General features: G+C 40.2%; 1 protein-coding gene and 1 pseudogene across 2 annotated transcripts; one reads left to right on the top strand and one right to left on the bottom strand.

Annotated features, from left to right (window-relative positions):
• Positions 1-4328: 4328 nt before the first annotated feature.
• LOC115676844 (UDP-glycosyltransferase 76B1-like) lies at positions 4329-6696 on the top strand (annotated as a pseudogene).
• A 1486-nt stretch (positions 6697-8182) lies between these two features.
• On the bottom strand, positions 8183-12751 carry LOC115673279 (cucumisin-like). 2 transcript variants are annotated; one of them, XM_056312998.1, is made up of 11 exons: positions 12485-12751; positions 11987-12075; positions 11887-11905; positions 11703-11820; positions 11371-11614; positions 10345-10858; positions 10118-10221; positions 9807-10022; positions 9571-9682; positions 9241-9454; positions 8183-8817 (listed from the first exon to the last, which is right to left on the bottom strand). In XM_056312998.1, exons 1-11 carry the CDS (start codon positions 12581-12583, stop codon positions 8294-8296), a joined length of 2253 nt encoding a protein of 750 aa, XP_056168973.1. In that variant the 5' UTR covers positions 12584-12751; the 3' UTR covers positions 8183-8293. The 2 variants fall into 2 exon arrangements, with proteins under 2 accessions (XP_056168973.1, XP_030451259.2); XM_030595399.2 differs by lacking the exon at positions 11887-11905 and having other exon boundaries at positions 11703-11797.
• Positions 12752-23489: the final 10738 nt, after the last annotated feature.

Here is a 23489-nt window from a genome sequence, read left to right as displayed (position 1 = left end):
TCCCGCCATCTCCCATAATGCATTTCACCTGAGCTCTCAAGAAGTTTCTTATGTTGAGCAATTTTTTCCACGCTTAGGTGCTGTCAGACTTAGGAGAAACTGACCAAACAAGCACACGTTTAAGCAGATACAGTGTACCCAAGCCACCCAGATATACCCTGATTGAAGCAATAATCACCAAAGGATCTTCAAACTGCATGCCAAATTCCAAGTACCAACTCTTCTCAGCCCAAAACCTCCTTCACATTTAGAAAGACAGATAACTAGCCAAGCTACTTTAGATCCTTCAGAACAATCAGGAGACTGGAGAGCCCTCCCATGAGAAAGCAATACACTTGCTCTCCACCATTATGATGACCTTCTTAGGTAAAATGAAAGTTTGGCACCAGAAAGTTAATCAAACCTTGAAGGGAAAATTCTATGCTAATCCCCGTACACTTATACTTTTTTCTAATTAAGTCTCTGTACTTTTAATTTGTCTAATTAAGTCATTCTATTTTTACAAATTTTAAGATTAAGTTCCACCTATAGCAAATCCAACCAATTTAGCTGACATGACTGTCGGAGAATGTCAAAGTATCATGGGATAAAACACGCGAATGCCCACATGGTCATGTTTGTAAAGATTTAGCCAATGTAGACAACGTTGGAGTATGATGCGAATAAAATCTAGTCAATGTGAATACAATACCTACTTGGATGTCGATAGTAGAATGGTTTTACCCACTTCACATAACGATGTCGTTTGACGGCCACATCAACTGAATTTGGTAGGATTAAGTGTTGGAGGCATTTGATTACAAAATTTGAGAAAGTAAAAGAATTTGATCAGACAAATAAAAGATACATGGACTTTTATAAAAAAAAGCGCGAAAGTATCTAGACGAAAAGTAAAACTTTTCCAACTGTAAATTACAGATTTGATCAACAACAACCTCCCTGCATAGGACAAAGCATCTTCTCCATCAATGGTCTGCAATCTCTATCAGTAAGCTTTCCGGAGACTAGAGGAAGCCCCAAATATCTTACAGGCAGTCTACCCCTTTGAATCCACTGAAAGCTACCAAGTCAGCTGCATAACTATAAGCACAACCAGCAAAGAAAAGTTCAGTTTTTTGCGGATTCAATTTGAATTCAGATATGGCTAGGAGCCTTTCGAAATAGAAGCAAGATCTCTGGAAGTGACTCCCTATCCCCTCAAAAAAGATCATAAGATCATCTGCAAAATTCACACAAGAGGGAAACTTTAATCTCTTTTTCAGCTGCAGACTTGTTTAGCATCTCTGAGAAAACTCCCATGGCAATGAGAAAAAGGTAAGGCGACAAAGGATCGCCTTGCCTCAACCCTTTCCCTCCTTCGAAGAAGCCCTCTAATCCACCATTAAGGAAGATGGAGGGAGTTCTACCCCTTTGAATCCACCCATAGCTCCTAAATCAGCTGCATAGCTGTCGGTGCATCCTGCCAAGAAGAGTTCAGTTTTTTGAGGATTCAATTTGAGTTCAGTGAGGGCTAGGAACCTTTGAAATAGAATCGAAATCTCTTGAAGTTACTCCTTATCCCCCTTAAAAGATCATAAGATCATCTGCATAGTTCAATTGAGCTAGCTGAATTTTTTAGCACCAAGAGTGAAACTTTAATCCCTATCCCTCCTTCTCTAATCCACCATTGAGGGAGATGGAGAAATACGGTGTAGGGATCCAGGCTTCTATCCAAGCAATAAGCTGCTCAGGAACTTTGTAGTTCTAAAACTCCAATGACAAAAATCCCATCATACAGAGTCAAATGCCTTCATAACATCAGCTTTGATCAACCTCGAGGTGAAATGCCTGCCTTATGGTAATTTTTAACTAATTTATGGGCCAAAAGAACATTATCAGAGATATTCCTCCCCTCAACAAAAGTTGCCTGAATGTGAGTGAGAAAATATGGCAAAATTTGCCTAATGATGAACTCACAAGTGATGTTGCTGCAAGAAATAGGACCTCTTTTTGAGTATCCATTTAAACTAAATGCTGGTGTTGGAATAGAGACACCTTTGAGACATTTGATAATTTAGGGCGTGTTTGTTTCACGGAAAACTTCATAATAAAGGAAAATATTTTTTATGTAATTTCATTTGTTTGGTGGTTTAGGGAAAGTAATTTTCTTTTGCCAGATCGGGAAGTCATTTTCCCCCGATCTAAACTTGTGTTTATCGGTCCATGAAAAACGTTTTTCGTAAGTCGATTAGTTTTCCGTTACCCAGACACTGAAAAGCTGAAAAACAATATCCCGGAAATAGTTTTCTTTCAAATAAACGGACTCTTAGGAATAAAAGTGATAATGGTTTTAAAGAATTCTACGATCGCAGCAGAAAAATCCTCCCAAACACAAAACCCAAAGCTGACTAACGAAAAGGCACTATAAAACCATTTGGTCCAGGAGACTTGTGCCCATTCACGGACCATAACACTTGCTTAATCTCCTGTGGAGTAACAGTTTTTGTAAGAACATCCCTTCGACCATCAAAGAGCTTGAAATCTAATAGATCCTGTAATTCAGACAAATCATCATCCAGATTGTCAGGAGCACCAAGTAATGACTTGAAAAAAAGTTCACAGCCACTTCAGCAAATTTCTTGTGATCCTTTTACTTTTCTTCCTTGCACAGTATACATAACTCTGACAGAATTCTTGGAGTTTCTGGCTTTGACTACTTCATTAAAGTAACCAGTGTTGTGGCGACATTGTTTCACCTAATTCACTCGAGATTTTTGCTTAAGGAAAGATGTCTCAGCTTCTTGAGCTTCCAGAGTTTAGCCCTACCATCAAACTCTTTAGACAACAGACGGGTTACGAATAACCTCAAACGGGTTCGTCCATTTAGCCACAGTATGTACTCAGATAGGTAAACCCTGAAGAAAGCTAATTATAGTAATTCAGTCCCATCCCAAGTGAATTCACACAATACCTCACATGATTTTCTCAGTTACTTATTTGACATTTTGAGTTTACATGATGATGCATGTCTTCCAGCTGACTGAGAAGCTCAAGTCATAACAGCAGCTCAGCAATTACAACAATCACAGAAAATAGATATCAAGCAACCAAATTCATGTCTCCGACCTAATTTTCCACCGAACATCCGTTAGGTACTTTTGGATTCATGAGGGTGGTTGGGCACATTGCCCTGGGAGTAATTACAATTCTAAATGCCTGGCCATGCACTTGGACACGAGAGCCTTCTTACATCCTCTCACCTCAATAGCTCTCTATTCTTGACACTTTGGACCACCTTTCTCTTTCCCACGTTTGGTCTACCCAGCACTGCAACATCACCAGGATTGCTACTGCGACTTTATGCGGTTGAGAGAATAATGTTTATGGATGATGTGGTCCGGATGGTATTAATCAAGTACGAGAATTCGTGTTTTTCTTCAAATCCTTGAAATGTGATTAATTCGATCTAGTACACCTAATCTATACATATATGCTTGAGTTTGAGAAAATATTATATAAACCATAATTTATGGGTGATGTTGTGGACCGAATAGGAGTTAGAGATTTGAAAAGTGAATAGAGTTTTGATGTGATAATTGGCCTTTGGATGGGCTCGGGCCTAATATGTTGTCCAAGCTCACCCATCACATATTATTTATAATAACTTTTGGGTTAGGCCACGACTGGACTAAGATCGGAATAGGCAGCCTATTAATCTCTCGACTCTAGGTGGGCTTACATCTAATATATGAGCGATAGTATCAATATTCTTTTTTCCCCCATTGGCCAGAATAATATCTATAATTCAATTGTTACGATTGCGGTGCCTTAGTATATATGAATATTGAATTGATGTACTTTTGGAAAAAAACAACTAAATTGTGGACTTTGAAAACATCCAAGGGAGGAACCCTAAATCAATGGAATGGGTTTTCGGCTACGTCGGCGCTTCTTGTTTTCGTCGTCGTCCGCTTCTCAAGTCTGTGCAATTATGCTTAATATCCTAAGTTATCCAATTTTGGAATGGTGCTATAAACAATTTTATATCTCAACACCCGAATCTCGTGGCAATTTCTTTAAGTGTCTAAACAACTAAATTTATACTATACATATATGGATGGATGTATATTAATGCTGCAGAGTGGGGACATCCTTTTTTGTTTTTTTATTCTTTTCTCTATATATACATTGGAGGCTATTGAAATGATCTGTTGAACACACTGGTCATTCTCATACTCCAATACTAAATCAATTTTACATGTTACAGGCAATCAAATCTTTAGCCCCACCCAATTCAATAGCATGGACCCACGATAACACGTCAAACCATTAAGCTCAATTTCATATTTGCATGTCCAACCTTCAAATTCCAACATGCCAATCCAATCCTATAAGCGCAAGAAGAACAGAGAGCCATAAGAAAGAAGCATCAGCATAAGAATTGATCTGTCCATGGGGTACTTAGGAAGTCAGCCTCATTCTCAGCTCAAGAAAGAGAATGGTCATCACAAAATTGTGCTGTTTCCTTTCCCCCTTCAGGGCCACATCAGCTCGATGCGTCAACTTGCAAGCATTCTTCATTCCCAAGGATTCAACATCTCCATCGTGCACACCCAATACAACTCCGCCAATCCTCACAACTTCCCTCACTTCACCTTCAACTCATTCCCTGATGGTCTACAAGAAACCGAGTACGTCTCGGAATCCGATCTCCTAGCTTTCATAGTACGCCTTAATGTTGGTTGCACCGTCCCATTTCGGGATTGCTTGCAAAAGGTCTTGTGTGATGGCTTGGAGGATCGCGTCGCTTGCTTGATAACTGATGCCGTTTGGTAATTTTCTCAAGCAGTCGCGGACGAGCTTAAGATCCCGAGGATTGTGTTGAGGTGTACTAGTATCTCTTCAATTTCTGCTTTCTCTGCCTTGTCCGCTCTGAGAGAAAAGGGTTGCCTCCCAATAAAAGGTGTGCCTTCTAGCTAAATTATTAAAAATCTTTGCATGTCTCAGCAATCTGGATTCTAGAGGCAAGTGGTATTTGTATTTTGTACAATATGACCAACCTTGTATGCTTTCAGTAGATTTCATGTGCTTGTTTTACTTCCATCTTTCTCCACTTAAATTTTACTGCTTTGCAAACATCTTTCTCGGATACTCAATGGAACAGCATGCCTTTGAAACTTCCATATATACTGTATGGTGGGCTGCTTTCTTTGTCCAGCACTAAGCAACAAATTCGTACTTTACACTTTAGATTAGACATAAAGATTAAGTTTAATTTGGACTCAGCTGACTGATGACCGTGGGTTTAGTAAACAGAAATAACACGGTGCCAAAATGGTTTCATACCCAACAGCCAACACTGAGGTATCCTCAAGAGTTGAGTTTTCAACAAAAAAGAAAAATAATTGTCTTTACAAATTTGCTGCTGTATTTCATGTTATGTCGAATGCATAATGACTCATTCTTTTCTGATTTTACAAATTTTATCAAAAGCATTGATGATCGATGTGTGCATGTTAGTTTGATTTGTCGTCAGCTTATTTGTGTGGAAGTCTAACTGATTACACTGCTCTTTGTGCCATGCATAGTGTCACTCTGGGACTAATATCTGCGCTCATCTCTTATCTAGAACTGGAAAATGTTTGATCCCATGTTGTTCTGCGTTAATTATCCAAGTTGTATATAGTAAAAGGGAAAAGTAGGACTATAGGCCATGTTTTTCAACTCAAGAAAGAGCATTGACTGCTTCCTTTTGTTTCTCTGTTAGATTCCGAACTGGACAAGGCTGTTCCCGAAGTTCCACCTCTCAAAATGAAAGACCTTCCAGTTGTCAACACAAAGAACCCCGAGGATCTCCAACAGAAATTAGCAAACATGGGCAGAGAGACCAGGGCCTCCTCTGGACTTATCCGCAATTCCTCTGAAGAACTCGAGGGGACAAAACTTGCCGAAGCTCGGCAAGCCATTCCCATTCCTATCTTCGTGATTGGTCCATTTCACAAGTACTTTCCAGCCTCTTCGAGCAGCTTGCTGGTGCAAGACATGAGCTCAATCTCCTGGCTGAAGAAGCAAAAGCCCAAGTCAGTCATCTATGTGAGCCTGGGAAGCATTGCGATGAGGCCAAGTTCCTAGAAATAGCATGGGGGCTAGCAAATAGCGAGCAGCCCTTTTTGTGGGTCATCAGGCCTGGATCAATTTGCGGATTGGACTGGCTCAGACGTTTGCCGAGCTCGTTACTAGAGATGTTAAATGGAAGGGTTCATATTGTGAAATGGGCACCGCAGCAAGAAGTGCTGGCTCATCAGGCCATCGGCGGATTTTGGACTCATTGTGGTTGGAACTCGATGATGGAAAGCATTTGTGAAGGTGTACCGATGATTTGTATACCCTCTTTTGGGGATCAAAAGGTGAATGCAAGTTATGTGAGTGACTTTTGGAGGGTCCGGTTGCATTTGGAGGGTAAGCTTGAGAGAGGCGAGATAGAGCATGCCATTAGAAGATTAATGGCGGATTCAGCAGGCGAAGCTATTAGGGATAGAGCAGTGAGTTTGAAGGACAAGGTGGATCCGTGTTTTTAAGGAAGGGGGTTCCTCATATAGGTCTCTTGACAGCTTAACTTGTTACCTATAGTCATTGTCAGACTCTGCTTTTGGAGGTTAAACTCCTACTAGGAATTGTCTTCCAATTCTTGTTCCCATTCCTTTTATTTCATGATTATTATTATTATTTTTTTTGTAACCGAGGTGTCCGGGCCAGCTTGCGTGCACCTCGACTATTCCTTGGGAGAGACTAGCACAGCAACCCACCGTCATGGCCCCCCACTTAAATCACAAGTGCTCAGCTGGGGAATCGAACTTGAGATCAGTGCGCCTAACCACACAATCCCAAGTACGCCCTAACCAGCTAAGCTACCCATGGGTGGGTTATTTCATGATTATTAGTACTCTCATAATAGTAAAAGTTTGAATCTTGAAGATTATTGTAACCTATAGTTTGCCATCAGTTTATGTACTGAGTTGAAATTGTTAGCTTTTCCTTTGATAGATCTCTAGCATTTACAAGAGTTTTTTTTGTTTTTGTTTTTTTTTTGATGACCCAGGAACCCCCCGCACGGCCGACAGCCGGAGGGGTAAACCTGGGGTGACTCTAGCATTTACAAGAGTTCATCGCTTCCTTTCCTACTTTGTCGTTGCTGAATTTTCTGTCTATGCAAGTGCATGGCCAAAACATTCAGCGACTAAAATCAATCCATTACCTGGTGATTATGACTAACATTTAATTAAGTGAATCTATGCGTTTTATCGTAACTCTCTGGTAGCTTTAAGAATCAAACTTCTTCATTTCTTGAAAACACTTGTTATAGTTTGTGCTTTACACTTCTAATTGCATATATCGTGCTATCTTTGTTTAAGAGAAAATATTGTTTCCTTGAGCGTGTCCTTCAAGCAAGCTCAATGCAAGCAATCAAGGCCACTGTAAAATGATCTTTAGGTGAAAGCACCTATAACAATTCGAGGAACTCAATCTCAATTTAGTATCCTGTAGCACAAATTTATATGGTGTACTAGTGAGAAACAGCGTTGCAAGGACGGGACAGCGGCAAGAAAAGCAATTGGTCTCCGAAGGACAGGAAGTATCCATTGCTTACATCTGAGTTTGCAGAGCGTTTTTCGTGATTTTTTGTTTTTTAGGTCTACGTGGACCTGATAGTAAGACAAGGGCAAAAAGACACTATAAGTGCCATAAGTTATGTACGGAGATCACTTTGGTACCATAACTTTTTTTCGGATCATTTTGGTGCCAAGTCGGAGGAAAAGAGATCACTTTAGTGACTTCGGCCAAAAAAAGCGCCACGTCAGATTTCCGGAAAGTCATGTTAGCATCGGAAATTAATAAAAAAAGAGCCACGTCAGATTTCCGGCGGCCATATCAGCATTGGCACTAAAGTGATCGTTTTTCAAAAAAGTTGGCATCAAAGTGATCCGAAAAAAAGTTATGGCACCAAAGTGATCTCTGTACACAACTTATAGCACTTATAGTGTCCTTTTGCCGTAAGACAAGTATATCAAACAATTAATGCTAATTGACCACAGGTCGGGGTCGATCCCCACTTCTAACACAATATGAAGAGTGAGATTTTGAAAAGTTTGCCCATCAAACTTTTACTGAAATACAAGGTTACCCTGTCAAAAAGTCATCAAAATCCATAGAATGCGCAGCCATACTAACACGGATCGTATTATTGCCTCTTATTTTTTTGGAACATCGAATGTTCGATCACAATGAGATTACAGGGTTCGAAATGACAAGGCATTTATGGCACTAGGAATGCGACAATGGGGCTTCTTACTTGATGTACCCCATCAGTCCATGTTACAGAGGCAGAAAGCATGAAGTTGTTTAACTTCCCTTCAACCATTACGCTGAACGGCAGTTTCTGTTCAACACTTGAGAAAGTTAAGACACTGGGTATAACTGTGACCTTGATCCCAGTTGGAGCTTTAACGACAGAGGTGTATGTTGATGTAGGCGATCCGACATTTGTCACAATCCTTGTAAAGGTGCGATTAAAGGCCTTCGATAAAGTAGAAAGTGCAAATGATGGATAATTCAGGTCCCAAGCTGCTGTTCCATTGTTCAATCCCGAGCAAGAGCTACTATCACCTGTGACCAATTGCAATGTTTTTGTGGTGTAATTCTGTCCGCATAAGAAGTCGACATAATCAGTTTCATCGGCATCATACAACAAGCCAGGATTTAGCGATTGGACGGGATCAATGTGGCCAGCCCCATATGCGAATTCGGCTTCAGAGTTGATGTCCGCACTCATGGGAAGAGCTAGAAATTATTGAGAAATGAAAGTGAATCAGACCCGATAGATGTCCATATTATGAAACATGAAAATTAAAAGCTTCCTGGAGGTCATTGTGCTCTTTGCACAACCCCATTTGAAAACTTACTAACTAGACCTGCATTCTAACGAGTGTCTGTTAGTGATCCTAATTTTTACTGATGACAAATTGATAGTACCGTCATCAAACCGGATTAGTCAAGGTATTCACTTAGACATGCATTGAGTAATCAATACATTAGACATCGCATAGCAGCATTGGGTGTATGCTTTCAAATGGTGCGCCATTCGACCAAAGACACATAGCTTTTCATGTATCTTTTTTTTGCCACATTATCCTTTGTTCTACTTCAAAACTGTTAATCTAGCCTTAAGAAATTGAATTTTTACAGCAAGATAATGTACATTACCAGTGGTCATAAGAGCAGACTTAATAGCAGCAGGAGACCATGTGGGGTGGAATGACTTAATGTAAGCTGCGATTGCAGAAGCGTGTGGACATGCCATCGATGTCCCTGATATAATGTTATAGGGTACAAATCTGTTATCTCCCTGAACCCCCGAAACCGGACTGACCAAAGACCATGCAGCCAAAATATGAACGCCTGGGGCCGCCAAATCCGGCTGTAATTAACAAGATATCTCATATTATTGTTACAGGTGTACCAAACAAAGTTCCGTGTCAGTTCATACAAGTCTCCATACACAATCTTGTAGACTAACCTAACGTGTAAAATTACCTTAAGAATATCAAGTGTAGCTGGGTTTGGACCCCTCGATGAAAAGGACACCACGTAGGGTGCGAGCTTATCGGGTCCCTCATAGCTCTTGAATATGGTCGCCGTTGGGTCGCTAAGAGAGTTTTATACGAATTTCAAATCAATTTAGTGTTCATGACATTGGCATTTTGGATTAACTGATGCTACGAAAGGTGAAAAAATACAGAACGAAAGGGAATAGAGAAGAAGAAGAAGACCTGGTGGTGTTCATGTACGAGTAAATTTCCTTGCCAGCCTCTGGGTCTAGGTAAGATGAGGGTATGGGGAAAGAGCTGGCAGCGTCTTTGGGTCCATCGTCTTGCATCACAGCACCAACAGCACCAGCAAAGAATGGTCCTCTTATTTGAAGAGTATCACAAAACACGATTTTGCCCTTCACCAAGTTGGAATCCAATGTACCACGAAAGCAATACCTTCAAATAGGAATTCGTCTTGGGTGACTTGATTGCAAAACGCACCGAACTTAGTGACCGCTAGTGAAATTTACTAGACTTTCGTGATTGATTACCTGGATATGGACCCATTGTACCCAGCAGAGACATTGGGAGCATTTGCTCCATAAATTATTGGATACATGTCACTTTTGAGATCAAAGGTGTTTATGGAGATTCCCTGGCAATTCGATTTGACACACCGCGTGTTAGGTACATAGAAAACGAATCTTTTACTAGTGCTAGTCAGGAGAAAATTTTGTACAGATTAGTCGAACCAATCACAACGAGATAACTTTCTTACCTCGTAACTCTTGCCACTACCCAATAGCACTTTAGTAAAGAACTTCCTGTCGATGGTACTAGCAGCGACCGAGAGAGACCATGGCGAGTAGTTAGTGATGGAGGCAAGAAGGGGTCCACCATTGCCTGCAGAAGTTGATGTGAGTATACCCTTTCGCATGGCATGAAAAGCTCCTATCGCAATCGAATCCCTGAAATAGTCTCTAGGGGAGGGGGACCCGAGCGAGACGGAAATGATGTCGACTCCATCGGCGATTGCATCGTCGAACGCGGCCAGGATGTCGGCGTCATGGCAACCATCGGACCAACACACTTTGTACGCCGCAACGCGGGCCGAAGGAACTCCGCCGCGAGCCGTGCCTTGAGCCAGGCCGTATAGGTTGGCCATGCTAACTTCATCTCCGGCTACCGTCGACGCCGTGTGGGACCCATGGCCATCAGAGTCTCTTGGGGATCGCAGATCGCTCGGACCAAATTTGCCGATTGCTCGGTAGTATTTCGCCCCGATAACCTTGCTATAAAAGAATTGGCCGTATGAGCGTACTCATTATCATATGAAATGAATGCATGGTAATTTTGTTGTACTGATTGACCTATAATCTTCTTATTTCTTCTCGACTCTATGGTCTCATCTCTCTGGCTTCCTAATCATGAGCCTCGTGATTTTCCGGATGTAGCTCTATTGCTTTTCTATTTTCCAGAGATTGTGCATAAATGAAGGGAAAAGATTGAGCCTATCGAAAATAGGGTTCTAATTGGCCTTGAAACTATGCATGCCAAGAAAAACACGACCATCTCGTTAAAAGATAAAACTATCAATCAATGGATAGAACGAGTCATATCCATCCAAATTTGTTCACTTTGATTTCTTTAGGTACTTCTTTTTGAGAAAATGTCGATGTGACATCAATCTCTCTACCTGCTTGCAATCATAAATATCGTTGTCGTAGCACATTAAAGCATATACTTTGCGCATAAGATGTATTTATGTAGTATTCTTATGAGGAATATTATTTAATTTATGTACTTGTTGCAGGTAAAATTGGATGAACTTTGACAAGTGCCGGTCCATTTGCTCGGCGGCGGGCCCAGCCCTTGATCACTGAAACTCTCCGATTCCGGCCATATGCCAGAGTCGAGCACTCCGACGATGAGGTCGCCTTCCGTTTTCGATCTCTCCACATGTCGTGAGAAGCCCATGAAGTCCCATGATTTTGTGGTGTGGAGCTGCTTCTTCCGATTGGGAAACACGGACACGACACCCTCCAGTCCTAAGCATCGTGTCCCAGAAATTATTTTTTTTCAGATTGTGCAAGCACGAAGAGAGAAACATACAGAGTAAATTTTGATGCTAATTACCAGCCATCTTCTTCACTTCCTCTTCAGTTAACATTGCTGCAAATCCATTGAAGCTCCTTTTGTAGCTGTGGAGCAGATGCTTTGAGGGAACATCGCTGCACATATTCTGAAAATTCTTATGAAAGTTCGATACGCTCTAGATTAAAATCAAATGGTAATTGCTGCACATATTCTGAAAATTCTTCTGCATGCCTGTGGAGTTGCTACAGATTGGTTTGTACAACCAAAATAAATTATTAGCACTTCTAAATGAGCTAGGTCTAAAATTGGATGAGTTATCTGACCTGCCGGTGATTTTCTGGAGCATGTTGATGTGTTGAGGTGATGCAGAAACATCATTTTTGAGCCGGTTGCCCATGTACACAATGAAGGCCTGGTTGCATATTAGGCAGAGAAGAAAAATCCAATCAATACGGAGAAAAAAATCGGTCAATTTGGAAGTAATGCAAGGCAGTTGAAGCATGTAAGAGAAATGTGCAATTGACTGAGATATTGCTCTTAGCTGGCTGAGTAGAGTTGCTCAGGTGTAACATTGATAGGTTCATACCTCATAAAACACAATGCTAGCATTTTATATATCAAAGGCGGCAGGCATTAATCAATCACAATGAATACTTCTGTTTGAAGGTTCAAGCTGGTTTTGTTCGGTCTATCGAAACGATCTTTAGGCGAGAATTTTGTTGAAAGGAAAAGTATACTTCATGTCAAAATTACGACAAATAGTTAAATGGGAGAAAATTTTCGAGAGAGAAAGATAGCGCGAGCGAGCGGGGGGACCTTGCCTTTCGATCATCTTGGGAGACTATCCCTTTAATTAGTAGAGAGCTACCAACAAGGGCGAGTAGAAGCAATTGGAGGAGGAAAAAATTGGCAGTCGCCATTGAAGAGTGAGTGAAGAAGGATTGCAGTTTCTGTGGTAGTGTAGATGATGAGGAAAACAAGGGTTATATAGCCTCCAAAATGTCTGCTTCTCTATGCGCACCGGCGATTGCTGGTAGTTTCCTATGAACTGTCATAAGTTCATATCGATACGTGTTTCATGGGATGTTTTGTTTCACTTGAAATCGATGTGCTACTTATGCGCAAAATAATGCTATAATTCCACAGAAGAAGCCAATTAAGAGCCGGCTTCATTGACGAAATTAGTCTTCTAGATGAACATCTCTTTCGTCTCTTCAATTTTTTGGGGGGACCAGTCTTAAAATGGGAAACTTCTTTGATTGGACCTTTCGAATGTTCTTCTTTCTTTATTAACTTCAATGTTAGAATTTTTGACCGTTCACCATGGATCTATGTCTTACACTATGACTACTGAAAATTAGTATATTGCTCTTTATATTATAGACTAATCCATACCATACCACTTAATTAAAAAGAATGAAAAGTCAAGCATGTTTTGGGGTACAGGGCCCGACCTTAATGTACCCAGGTCCGGGCGCTGAAGACCTGGGCCGAGGTGCTAGGGAGGTGGGCATGGGCATTGAGTTCTCAAGCTCGGTTTCGGTGGACCCAAGACCAGTGCCTGAAAGCTTGTGCCGGGTTCCTTGGCTACCGTATGTAAGTTACTAACTCCCGAATAGTGAATGTCTATTTAGGAAAATTAAATGAGATTTTCCTTAACAAACGACGGGAAATATTTTTCGGTTTGTTATTAGGTTTCATCCAAACACTGGAAAATATCGTCATTTTCTTAGAAAAATGACTTCTTAGAAAACATTTTACAAAATTGTCACATTTTTTACAAAACAAACGAAGCACTAGTTTTAAAATGGAGAAATTGTGAAGCACTCTAGCGCCTATATTAAAAATAAATATATAAATTTTTGTAATATAGTAACATATAAAAATAAAAGGTACGTTTGTGTATGAAAGAAGCATGCATAAAAGAAAAGAAAACGTGAAGCACTATAGCACTAACATATACATATATACAATATACAATATATTATATGTCGTATGCATAAAAAAACATATATAGTTATATCTATCTTCGTGACAAATTGAGCAACGAGGGGTGTGATAATACTCAAATAGAAAAGAAAAGAAAAGTAAGGACCAAAGACAATTAATTTTGCTGTGCGAAAAGGGTTGAAGGTTGGTGCTAAGCAAGACCTAAAACTATTTTATCTGAATTCTGGGACATAAAAATCGAAGGTATTCTCTAGGGTGAGGGAAGAAAAACTATCCCCTAACTTTGGGGGTAGGGCGTACGGGCACCGACAAAAATCGAGCCAAACCTTGTTAGGACAAATGATATAATTATTATGTATTTATTTTATATTATTGATGTTTGTGTTGCGGAAGCCAAGCGATCGAACAATAATATGACAGAATAAAAAAATAAATTGGACATCAGATTTACATGGTTCGGTCGTAGTGACCTACGTCTACGGGGACAGCAGCACGGAATTCTACTATAGACCAAGCGATACAACGGAAATCACAACCACACTTGAGTCATTCAAACACTTTTAAGTGTTTCCCAAGCCTTAATTATGCCTAATAACTCATGCAGTGTTTAGCCCTACAATTCTCCACGAAATAATATTTCAATCTCGTGAATGAATTACACACCAATCTTACCACAAGATTTACTTAGCCTGAACACAAAATTATTGATGTAATTACACGAACGAAACCAATGCCAAGCGCTCGCGTGAAAAACGACGCTTCGAGATTTTCTTCACGTCAACCGCGGCACTTCAAGACTTCACTCTGCATGACCCACGGAGTAACCCACGATCAAAATAGCCTCTGTACGTCAACGACGGCGCTCTGAAGCAAATCCCACGGTCTAAAGGTGGACCATGACCAGGACAGAAGCACCATGACCATGTCAACACGGAATAGAAAACCGTGAAGTTCGGGCAACAACGTCCAAAGGTGGACTTGTCGTTTTTTTTGAGATATTGTTTGGCCGTGACTTCTACGGGAAATAGGAGTTTGTTTCCACACATTTAGCCACAAGTCCCACGATTTGCTTTCTTTCACGGTCAAAGTCCAATATTCTTTGCACTCCAAAGTGAAAATAAAATTGCCTACAGCTAGTAAACGAAAATTGCCGTATTCTGCTTGCAGGATTCCGAACTTGCGAAGGAAATCCAAATTTCGAAATATTCATATCTCCACGAATAACAATTAATCTTGAATTTTCGTTTCGTTCATGAGCTCAAACTCGTGACATATTTTAACAATCTCTATTTTGGCTCGACATTTGAGCCAAATCACAATCGTTTCTCTACTACTCTTCTACGGCCCCAATGGGCTCAACCGCTACAGACGTCTTTCAAGTTCAAGCCGCGCTTGAATTTCGCTATAATTGTGGACCTCATCAGAAGACCAACTTCACCTGTACCTTTAACTGCTCTATAAGGATTTTCCGACACAACCTCCTCTACCGCAGATAAAGCAAAACATAATTTGCATCCATATAATATGCTCCTTGCATCCATAAAGCAAAGTGAATTGGGAAGCTTGAATAACGCGTAAATTTGAAATTATTAAACAAAATTTAATATGCTCTTGGCATGTTTGATGCATATAATCAACTCGATGACAAATGAACTATGTAATACCTTCTTGGGGGGGTCTCTGTTTCTCCGGATTATGGCTCAGGAAAAACGACAAAATTGGGAAAAATAGAAAGAAAAAAAGAAAATATTGAGTATGTCAAAGATGCGTTTTGTTTCGCTAAATAATGAATGATATGAAATTTTTTTTTTTTTATAGATGTAAGCGATAATTTTTAAAAAAGTATTATTAAAATTATTAATATTTTGCGAAATAAATGGATCGAGACGTATCTCTGTTACGTGGGCTTAAGCTTATTGGACGCCATTATCATTACGGAGACGAATTGGTGGGTGGTTGACGTGGACGGGCCCCCCCACCAGGCTGCCCCGCCCCACCCGACACGACACCCCATGTGACGACTGGCCCGTCGCATTTTTTATTTATTTATTTTGTCCTTTTCTGCCACGTCGGTTTTGCAAAAACGAAAAATTGCGATTTTTCTTCCTTCCTTCCCCCCCTTTTTTTTTTTTCCCGAGTGGCGGAGTCGCAGCTTTTGGCAGCTGCTAGTTGGTGGTTGACTCGGTCAACACAGCCCGTCTTCGGGCTTTGAACGTTTGCGTCTGGTTTGTGTACACACAGCAGATTTCAAATTTCGAAATGATGTTCCGCGAACCTATCGGTTCGATCTGGGAAAAAAGATTTCAAAATGGAATGCCAAACTTTTTTTTTTTTGGCTAGAAATGGAATGCCAAAACTTTGTAGACTTAAAAAATGATCTCCCCTTAACGAAATCGCGATTCGAATTTGAGACTCCCGGTTTGTTAGTGGCTTGGTTCGAATTCGAATTGCGAACGTCGTTTTCGTACCATTACATGGATATTTATCTTAGCAATATAGTGAGGGACATGGAAGTCTGTCCATTCTAAGTTCCCCGAACGACTTTCCTTGAAGGCTCTTTCGTGGCGATCTTGACCGGTGTGGGGGAACCTTTTGGTACACTTAATGCTAACGGTTGTAGGTTGAGGGTGGAGTTATGAAGATTATGAGAGGTTCACTTTTGTTGATGAAGTGGTTGAAAACTGGAACTTTGTATCAGTTGCATGGTACTATAGTTATTAATTCAGCTATGTCTCATCCGCTATGACATAATCAGAAAACACTAAATTATGACATATGAGTATTAGAGGGATGAATGTCATGAGTAAGAGAGGTATTCTATGTGGTCAGAAAATTGAAGAACTGGATTTCTATGACCATTGTGTTTTTTGGAAAACAGAAAAGGGTCAATTTCAAAACAGGAATTCACACAACAAATGACACTTTGGATTATCTACAAATGACCATTGCGAATGCTATGGATGATGACCCGAGACTGGGGAATCCTCGAGGCAATAGAGGTGTATCAACCGGCGAGTAAGCCTTCGCCGGACTCTTTTGGCCCCTAGTGATTCTCTCCTCTTGTTGCTCCGTGACGTGCAGCGGTCGGACAATTGTTTTGGTGGAGGGTGGTTCCTCGGACGGACCCAACGGACTTCAAGAATCCTCTTTCCTCGGTTGTTGATTACGGTTCAATTTGAAAAATTTGTCTAACCATACCATAAATAATTAGGCAAACGTTTGTGTTTAGTTTGTCTATTTCGAGATTTTTCCTGAACGGTTAAAAAAATATCAAGTATCGGGTCCGTGAGATTAACTTAGCAATAAATAATTGGGTTAATACCACGAAAAACCCTAAGCTGGTACACTTGTGACACATTTACCCCAAACTATTTTTTTGACCACAAAAAACCCCAAACTGGTACACCTGTGACAATTTTACCCCGAACTTACCACAAAAAACCCTAAACTGGTATACACGTGACAATTTTACCCCGAACTAATTTTTTAATATTATTTTTTATTTTTTATTTTTTTGAATTTTTTTCTTCATCTTCAACCTCTAGCCGGTCACCCCGGTCGCCGGACAGGCGACCGGCCAGAGGCGGATGCCTGCAAGGTTGGCCCCGCCGGCCGCTGGCGAGGCTCGACCTTGCCGGCGTGGGCGAGGGCTGCCCTTGCCCAACGCAGGCGAGGGTCGCCCTCGCCAAATCCGGCGAGGGCAGCCCTCGCCCGACTCAGGCGAGGGTTGCCCTCGCCCCCCCCCGGTGAGGGCTGTTCTCATCCGACGCCGGCGAGGGCAGCCCTCGCCCGACGCAGGCGAGGGTCGCCCTCGCCAGATGCCGGCGAGGGCGACCCTCGCTTGCGTCGAGCGAGGACAGCCCTCGCTCGACTCAGGCGAGGGCTGTTCTCGCCCGCCCAGGCGAGGGCTGCCTCGCCCGACGCCGGCGAGGGCGGCCCTTGCCAGCGGCCGGCGGGGTCGACATCGCCGGCTTCCGCCTCTGGCCGGTTGCCGGTCCGGCTACCGGCCAGAGGTTGAAGATGAAGAAAAAAAAGAAAAAAAGAAAAAATTAATAAAAATTCGAAAAAATAAAAAATAATATTAAAAATTTAATTCAGGGTAAAATTGTCATATATGTACCAGTTTGGGGTTTTTTGTGGTAAGTTCAGGGTAAAATTGTCACAGGTGTACCAGTTTGGGGTTTTCTGTGGTAAGTTCAGGGTAAAATTATCACAGGTGTACCAGTTTGGGGTTTTTGGTGGTCAAAAAAATAGTTCGGGGTAAAATTGTCATAGGTGTACCAGTTTGGGATTTTTTGTGGTCAAAAAAATAGTTTGGGGTAAATGTTTCACAAGTGTACAAGTTTAGGATTTTTCGTGGTATTAACCCTAAATAATTTAACAAATTGTATGAATTGGACGCACGTCACATGTTCAACTTGCCGTATCAACCGCAAACATTCTCTTATTTCATCCTATCTGTTTGAGTTGTTTCATATATCCGAAGTGGATCCATCCAATATGAGCGTTCTTATCAAAATGAAGTGTGTTTACTTCGGCTCAAAGCTAATCCGAGCAGCCCTTTGCGATTTCTTGTCAAAATCGACAAAAGTAAAAGTTATCTTAATATTCTAAAATTACGAGGGAACTTAAGATGATATGTTGTTATCGATTTGAGGTGCTCAATGTTAATGTTGATTATAAAATTTAATGTCTATCAAGTACTTAGTATACTTATGTGATTTAGTCGAGAATACCAATTCCAAAGAAGACGGAAAAAAAATTCTACATTGACTTTTGTTTTGGTTAGTAATGATAATTGTCTGAAATTGCTCACCAACATAGCAATGTAAGTAGACTTTTGTAGTTTTGTAAAACACGTTACTCCTTTTTATTTTTTTTCTCAAAACTTTGGAGAGCTCGGTATCCTTCCAATATAATATTGAAACCTGCATGTTCTCTCGTTATCATTCCACTATCCATCGCTCGTGATTTGTCTAACCTAATTCCCCTGTTGGCTTATTGGCGAGGGGGGATTCACGTATGTTTCACATCGCTAATAATGCATTTCAATTTCGATGACTATTTTGGTCTTAAATCTTTACTCGATACTCTCTTTGATCCGTACAATCTCGATATGAGAATGGCGATAGATCTCTCCTCTATGCTTAAAAAGGGGATTGCGAGGACGAGAGCTCAATCTAGATCCGTGCAGAGGGACAGCCGAATTAGGAGAAAATCGGCGATTTTGGAGACCGTTGTATACAGGAATCTTTAGTAGCAAAATTCTCTATACATAGTACGATGGTTGTTGAGCATATTTCAATTTGCTAGTACTCCTTTTTCATAAAGAAAGTGTGAAAAAGTACTTGTTAAATAGTCACAACGCAAAAAAAAAAAAGAAACCAATTTCCATACATTGGGTTTGGTCGCGATAAATAAAATCAATATTACTAGAATTAAAAAGTTTCAATTTTTAAAGATATCCATTAACACCTCCTTCTAGAAATTACTCAAATTTGATAAAAATTTCATAAACCACAGCAATATATAGCAGTTTCAGGTAACATGGGTTATGTGATCTGACAGCACCCAGTGATTGGGTTTACAGATCCAAAGCAAAGCAATGGTTTTTTGTGAGGAACTGGGGGGATTTGGATTCGGAACATGGGCATCAGAAACCGCTCTCCCTTGCGTGTTCTTTTGTTTGCTAATGCATTTACAATACGAAGTGTTGTAGCCTTGTGGGCTTCATACGGGGCAGAGGCAGATGCAAGAACCATGGAAGCTGATTATTTAATGTTTCCCTCCTTAAATCTTTGTTCTAATCACTGGAGTTAGATCCTCTATTTTATAGCGTTTCAGGCAAGGGCCTTCATCATTGTTCCCCTCGTGATTGTGCCCACCATGTGGTTTGAGACTGTGGATGTCGCTAATGATGCCCTCATCTGTTGTCTGCCTGAGAAAACTCCCCAACAAGGATGTTCTTACATCAACATAAAGTCCCCAACAAGTCAGAAACCTCCCCAACAATAACCTCCCCTACTAAATGCAGCAACGCCAGCCAAAAAACAAGTCAAAAGCATACCCATCCACAATTTCCTCCCCAACAAGTCCCTCCAAGCACCAAGCCCTAATTTTTGCCCTTGCCAATTGAGTGAGAGAGGATGACGGCAATTGAGTAACTGAGAGAGAGAGAGAGAGAGAGAGAGAGAGAGAGAGAGAGAGAGAGAGAGAGTCCAAGTTAACACAAACAAAGACGAGAGATTAAATTTGAAGGATACGACGTCGTTTTCCCATGAACGGAATTTGTTTCACATAAAATTCTATTAGACTTTCTTTTTACATAAAAAAAATTCACGTATGAATAAAATTCTATTAAAAATGCCACGTAGGACTTTATATGCCAAAATTTGTTGCCAAAGACATTCAAGCAATCGTTTTTCCTTTGATGTAGCACTTAAGTAATTTGGCGAAAAGTTTTGATTTTGAAGTGAGCACGGTACGAAAGTTATGACACTTTTAGTATCCTTTTCCCCAATTTGGCCTTAAGCTGGTGCAACGACCATCTTTGACCTCAGATATGAGATTAGTGATGGCCTCCAAAGGAGCAACAGCGGCTTGCGGTGGAGAAGGGGAGACGTGGTGGCGAGCGTGTCGGATTGAGCAAGCCTATCGAGTGGGGAGAGAGAGTGTGGGTGGTTGTTGGGTCTTTTGGGGTAGGGGCAGTTTAAAAAATAGAATGGCAATGTAGGAATTATAGCAGTAAGTTTTGAAACATGAGAAGAGTATTTAATATGGAAAGTAATGTTGTAATTTTTTAAAATAAAATCAGGACTTCGATAAATGATTAAGTATTATCCTTTAAATAGTCAAGATGTATGTGATTTATTATTACTAAAGTTCGAAAAGCATTTTCTTTCTTTTCTCTCTGTTGTATTTTTCTCTGTCTCTTTCACCATATCTGTTTGGAAGAAGTGGAGGACTGCACAGTAGGTAGGACTGGAACAAGTAACAATTTCCTTTGCCTCTATGACGATTAACCACTGAAAACGCTGCCAAGCAACAAGGTAAAAAGGAATGACTAATTAAATTGATTGTAAAGAAAAAAAATGTAATTTCAGGTTAGCAAAATTCAAGAACAATGTTGGTAATATAAAATGAATGGAAACAATCAACTTTTCTTATAAATTACCAACCTTCATTTGTCTTGCTTAACAACTTGTTGAATTTACCTACTATTTATACGAAGTTATCACTCATTATTTCAGTGAACTAGCAAGTTTTCTTTTATTAGCTAGCTGCCAATATTAGTTTTACCAATTCCCATTTGGGTCACATACCAAATTTTTATTTGTTAGTTTCGGAAATTATCATTTCTTTATAACAAGTTAGCAGCTAATACTTGTCTTTCTCATCAATGCCTCTAATAAGTTGCTAACTCTCCTCCAAAATTACCAACTTTTGTTTGAGTTAGTTATCGACTTTTTTTTTATGATTAACTTACCAATTTATTATAATTTATCAACTTTTATTTTAGGCACTTCCCAACTCTTAAGTGATCAACTTTTACTTGCCGTACTTACCGACTCTTCTAATATCGTCATCGACTCTCTTAGGAAGTTACCAACTTTTCTTTGATTCACTTATCAACTAACTTTCATTTATCAACTCTTATTCGAAAGATTTACCAACTCCCATATTTGAAAATTACCAATTTCTTCGAATAAGTTATTAACTTTTATCTTACTCACAAGCACTTCTAATTAGCTGTCTGACACTCTGTGGAAATTACCAACTTTTATTTGAGCGAGTTACTAAACTATCAAATGATTAACTAACCAACTGTTATTTACTACCTCTTATTTAAGACGCGTAGTGTCCATTTTCGAATTTGAGAATCTAATCAAACACTACTTACCTATGCTATCACAAATTCGGAATCGAGTCCGACCTACATGCATGAGCCATTTCCTTGAGCTTTGTTCCCACGCCCAAGACAAAGACATTACCTTGCTTTTCGAATAAGCTCGTTAGCTCTTCAACGAAGCCCAATTTCAAATGGGCACAAAGATGACTTTCTGTATCCTCAATTTGGGCCCTATCCGTTCAGTGTTTACATGGCCTTCTAGCTCAGGGTACGCTTGTTAAGTAAAATTTATGGAGTTTGCTTTTTCAACCACTGTCGCAGCATGAACAGCAAGACCAAGATCGCCAACCTCCAACATTTCAAAAGCCAAAGGGACACCTTGCCTCAACCCTTTCCCTCCTTTGAAAGAGGCTTCTAATCCACCATCAAGGGAGATGAAGAAATATGGTGTAGATACAGGCTTCTATCCAAGCAATAAGCTGCTCAGGAACTCTCTTAGTTCTTAACTTTCCAATGAAAGAAAAATCCCATCTTACAGAGTCAAATGCCTTCACGACATCAGCTTTGATCATCCCTCGAGGTGAAATGCCTGCCTCATGGTAATTGTTAACCAATTCATGGGCCAAAAGAACACTGTCAGAGATAATGCTCCCCTCAACGAAAACTGCCTGATTGTAACTGATAAAGTATGGCAAAATTTGCTTAAGCCTATTGGAAATCCTTGTGATGCACTTATAAGTGATATTGCAGCAAGAAATAGGACGGATTTGGGGCATCTTTGAGACTCTTTACACTTTAGGAACCAAAGTGATAGCAGTTGTATTCACCTTCCTGAGAAGTCTCCAAGTTCTTTAGAAAGAACTCCATGATGGCAGCACAGATATCCTCCCCAACAACACTCCAAGCCGACTTATAAGTTGGGCTATAAAACCATTGGGTCCAGCAGATTTGTCTCCATTCATGGACCACAACGCTTGCTTAATCTCCCGTGGAGTAACTGTTTTTGTAAAAAGATCCCTTCGAGCATCAAAGAGCCTGAAATCTAATAGATTCTACAATTCGGACAAAATCAACATCCAGATTGTCTGGAGGACCAAGAAATAACTTCAAAATATTCACTACCACTTCAGCAAAATTCTCACGAATCCATAGTATAGATAAGTCATAACAGAAAACGTAACTGGTGTTTTGGCCACCTAATTTCAACTAATTCACTCGAGATTTTTGCTTAAGGAAAGATGTCTCAGCTTCTTCAGCTTCCAGAGCTTAGCCCTAGCATCAAACTCTTCAGGCAACAGATTGTTTATGAATAACCTCAAATGGTTCCTCTTTTCCGCCACGGTATATATTCAGATAGGTAAACCCTAAAGAAAGTTGTAAATGGTAAAGACAAATTTAGTGATTGTTGGATTCTTGATTCAGGCTGTTCGTATCATATGTGTCCTAATCGTGATTGGTTCTTCACGTATAAAGGATATAATGAAGGAGTTATTCTAATGGGAAATAACGCTAAAAGCAAAATAGTTAGGATTGAGATTATCAACATTATGATGCATGAATGCATGATCAGAACCTTGGAAAATGTTATACACGTTCCTAATTTGATGAAGAACCTTGTCTCTTGGGATACACTTAATGCTAACGGTTGTAGGATTATGGTTGAAGGTGGAGTTACGAAGATTATGAGAGGTTCGCTTTTGTTGATGAAATGGTTGAAAACTGGAACTTTGCATCAGTTGCACAGTACTATTGTTATTAATTCAGCTACAGTCTCATCCGCTATGACAGAATTAGAAAACACTAAATTATGACATATGAGATTATGTCATATGAGTATTAGAGGGATGGATGTGCTGAGTAAGAGAGGTATTCTATGTCGTCAGAAAATTGGAAAACTGGATTTCTATGACCATTATGTTTTCAGAAAACAGAAAAGGGTCAATTTCAAAACAGGAATTCACGCAACAAAGGACACTTTGGATTATATTCATTGTGATCTTTGGGGTCCTGCAAAAGTTCCTTCAAAA

The sequence above is a fragment of the Syzygium oleosum genome, unplaced genomic scaffold (genome assembly GCF_021117445.2).
Source record: "Syzygium oleosum isolate NSW1041296 unplaced genomic scaffold, Sole_v2.1 Sole_v2.07, whole genome shotgun sequence".
Taxonomy (NCBI): Eukaryota; Viridiplantae; Streptophyta; class Magnoliopsida; order Myrtales; family Myrtaceae; genus Syzygium; species Syzygium oleosum.
This window is presented reverse-complemented; position numbering and strand designations above follow the sequence as displayed.

Coding starts and splice junctions, on each gene's coding strand:
- LOC115673279 (XM_056312998.1), bottom strand. CDS start 12,583: ATGGCGACTGCCAATTTTTTCCTCCTCCAATTGCTTCTACTCGCCCTT. Junction 12,076..12,484: donor TCTCCCAAGATGATCGAAAG/GCAAGGTCCCCC, acceptor ATATGCAACCAG/GCCTTCATTGTGTACATGGG. Junction 10,222..10,344: donor GTAGTGGCAAGAGTTACGAG/GTAAGAAAGTTA, acceptor TCGAATTGCCAG/GGAATCTCCATAAACACCTT.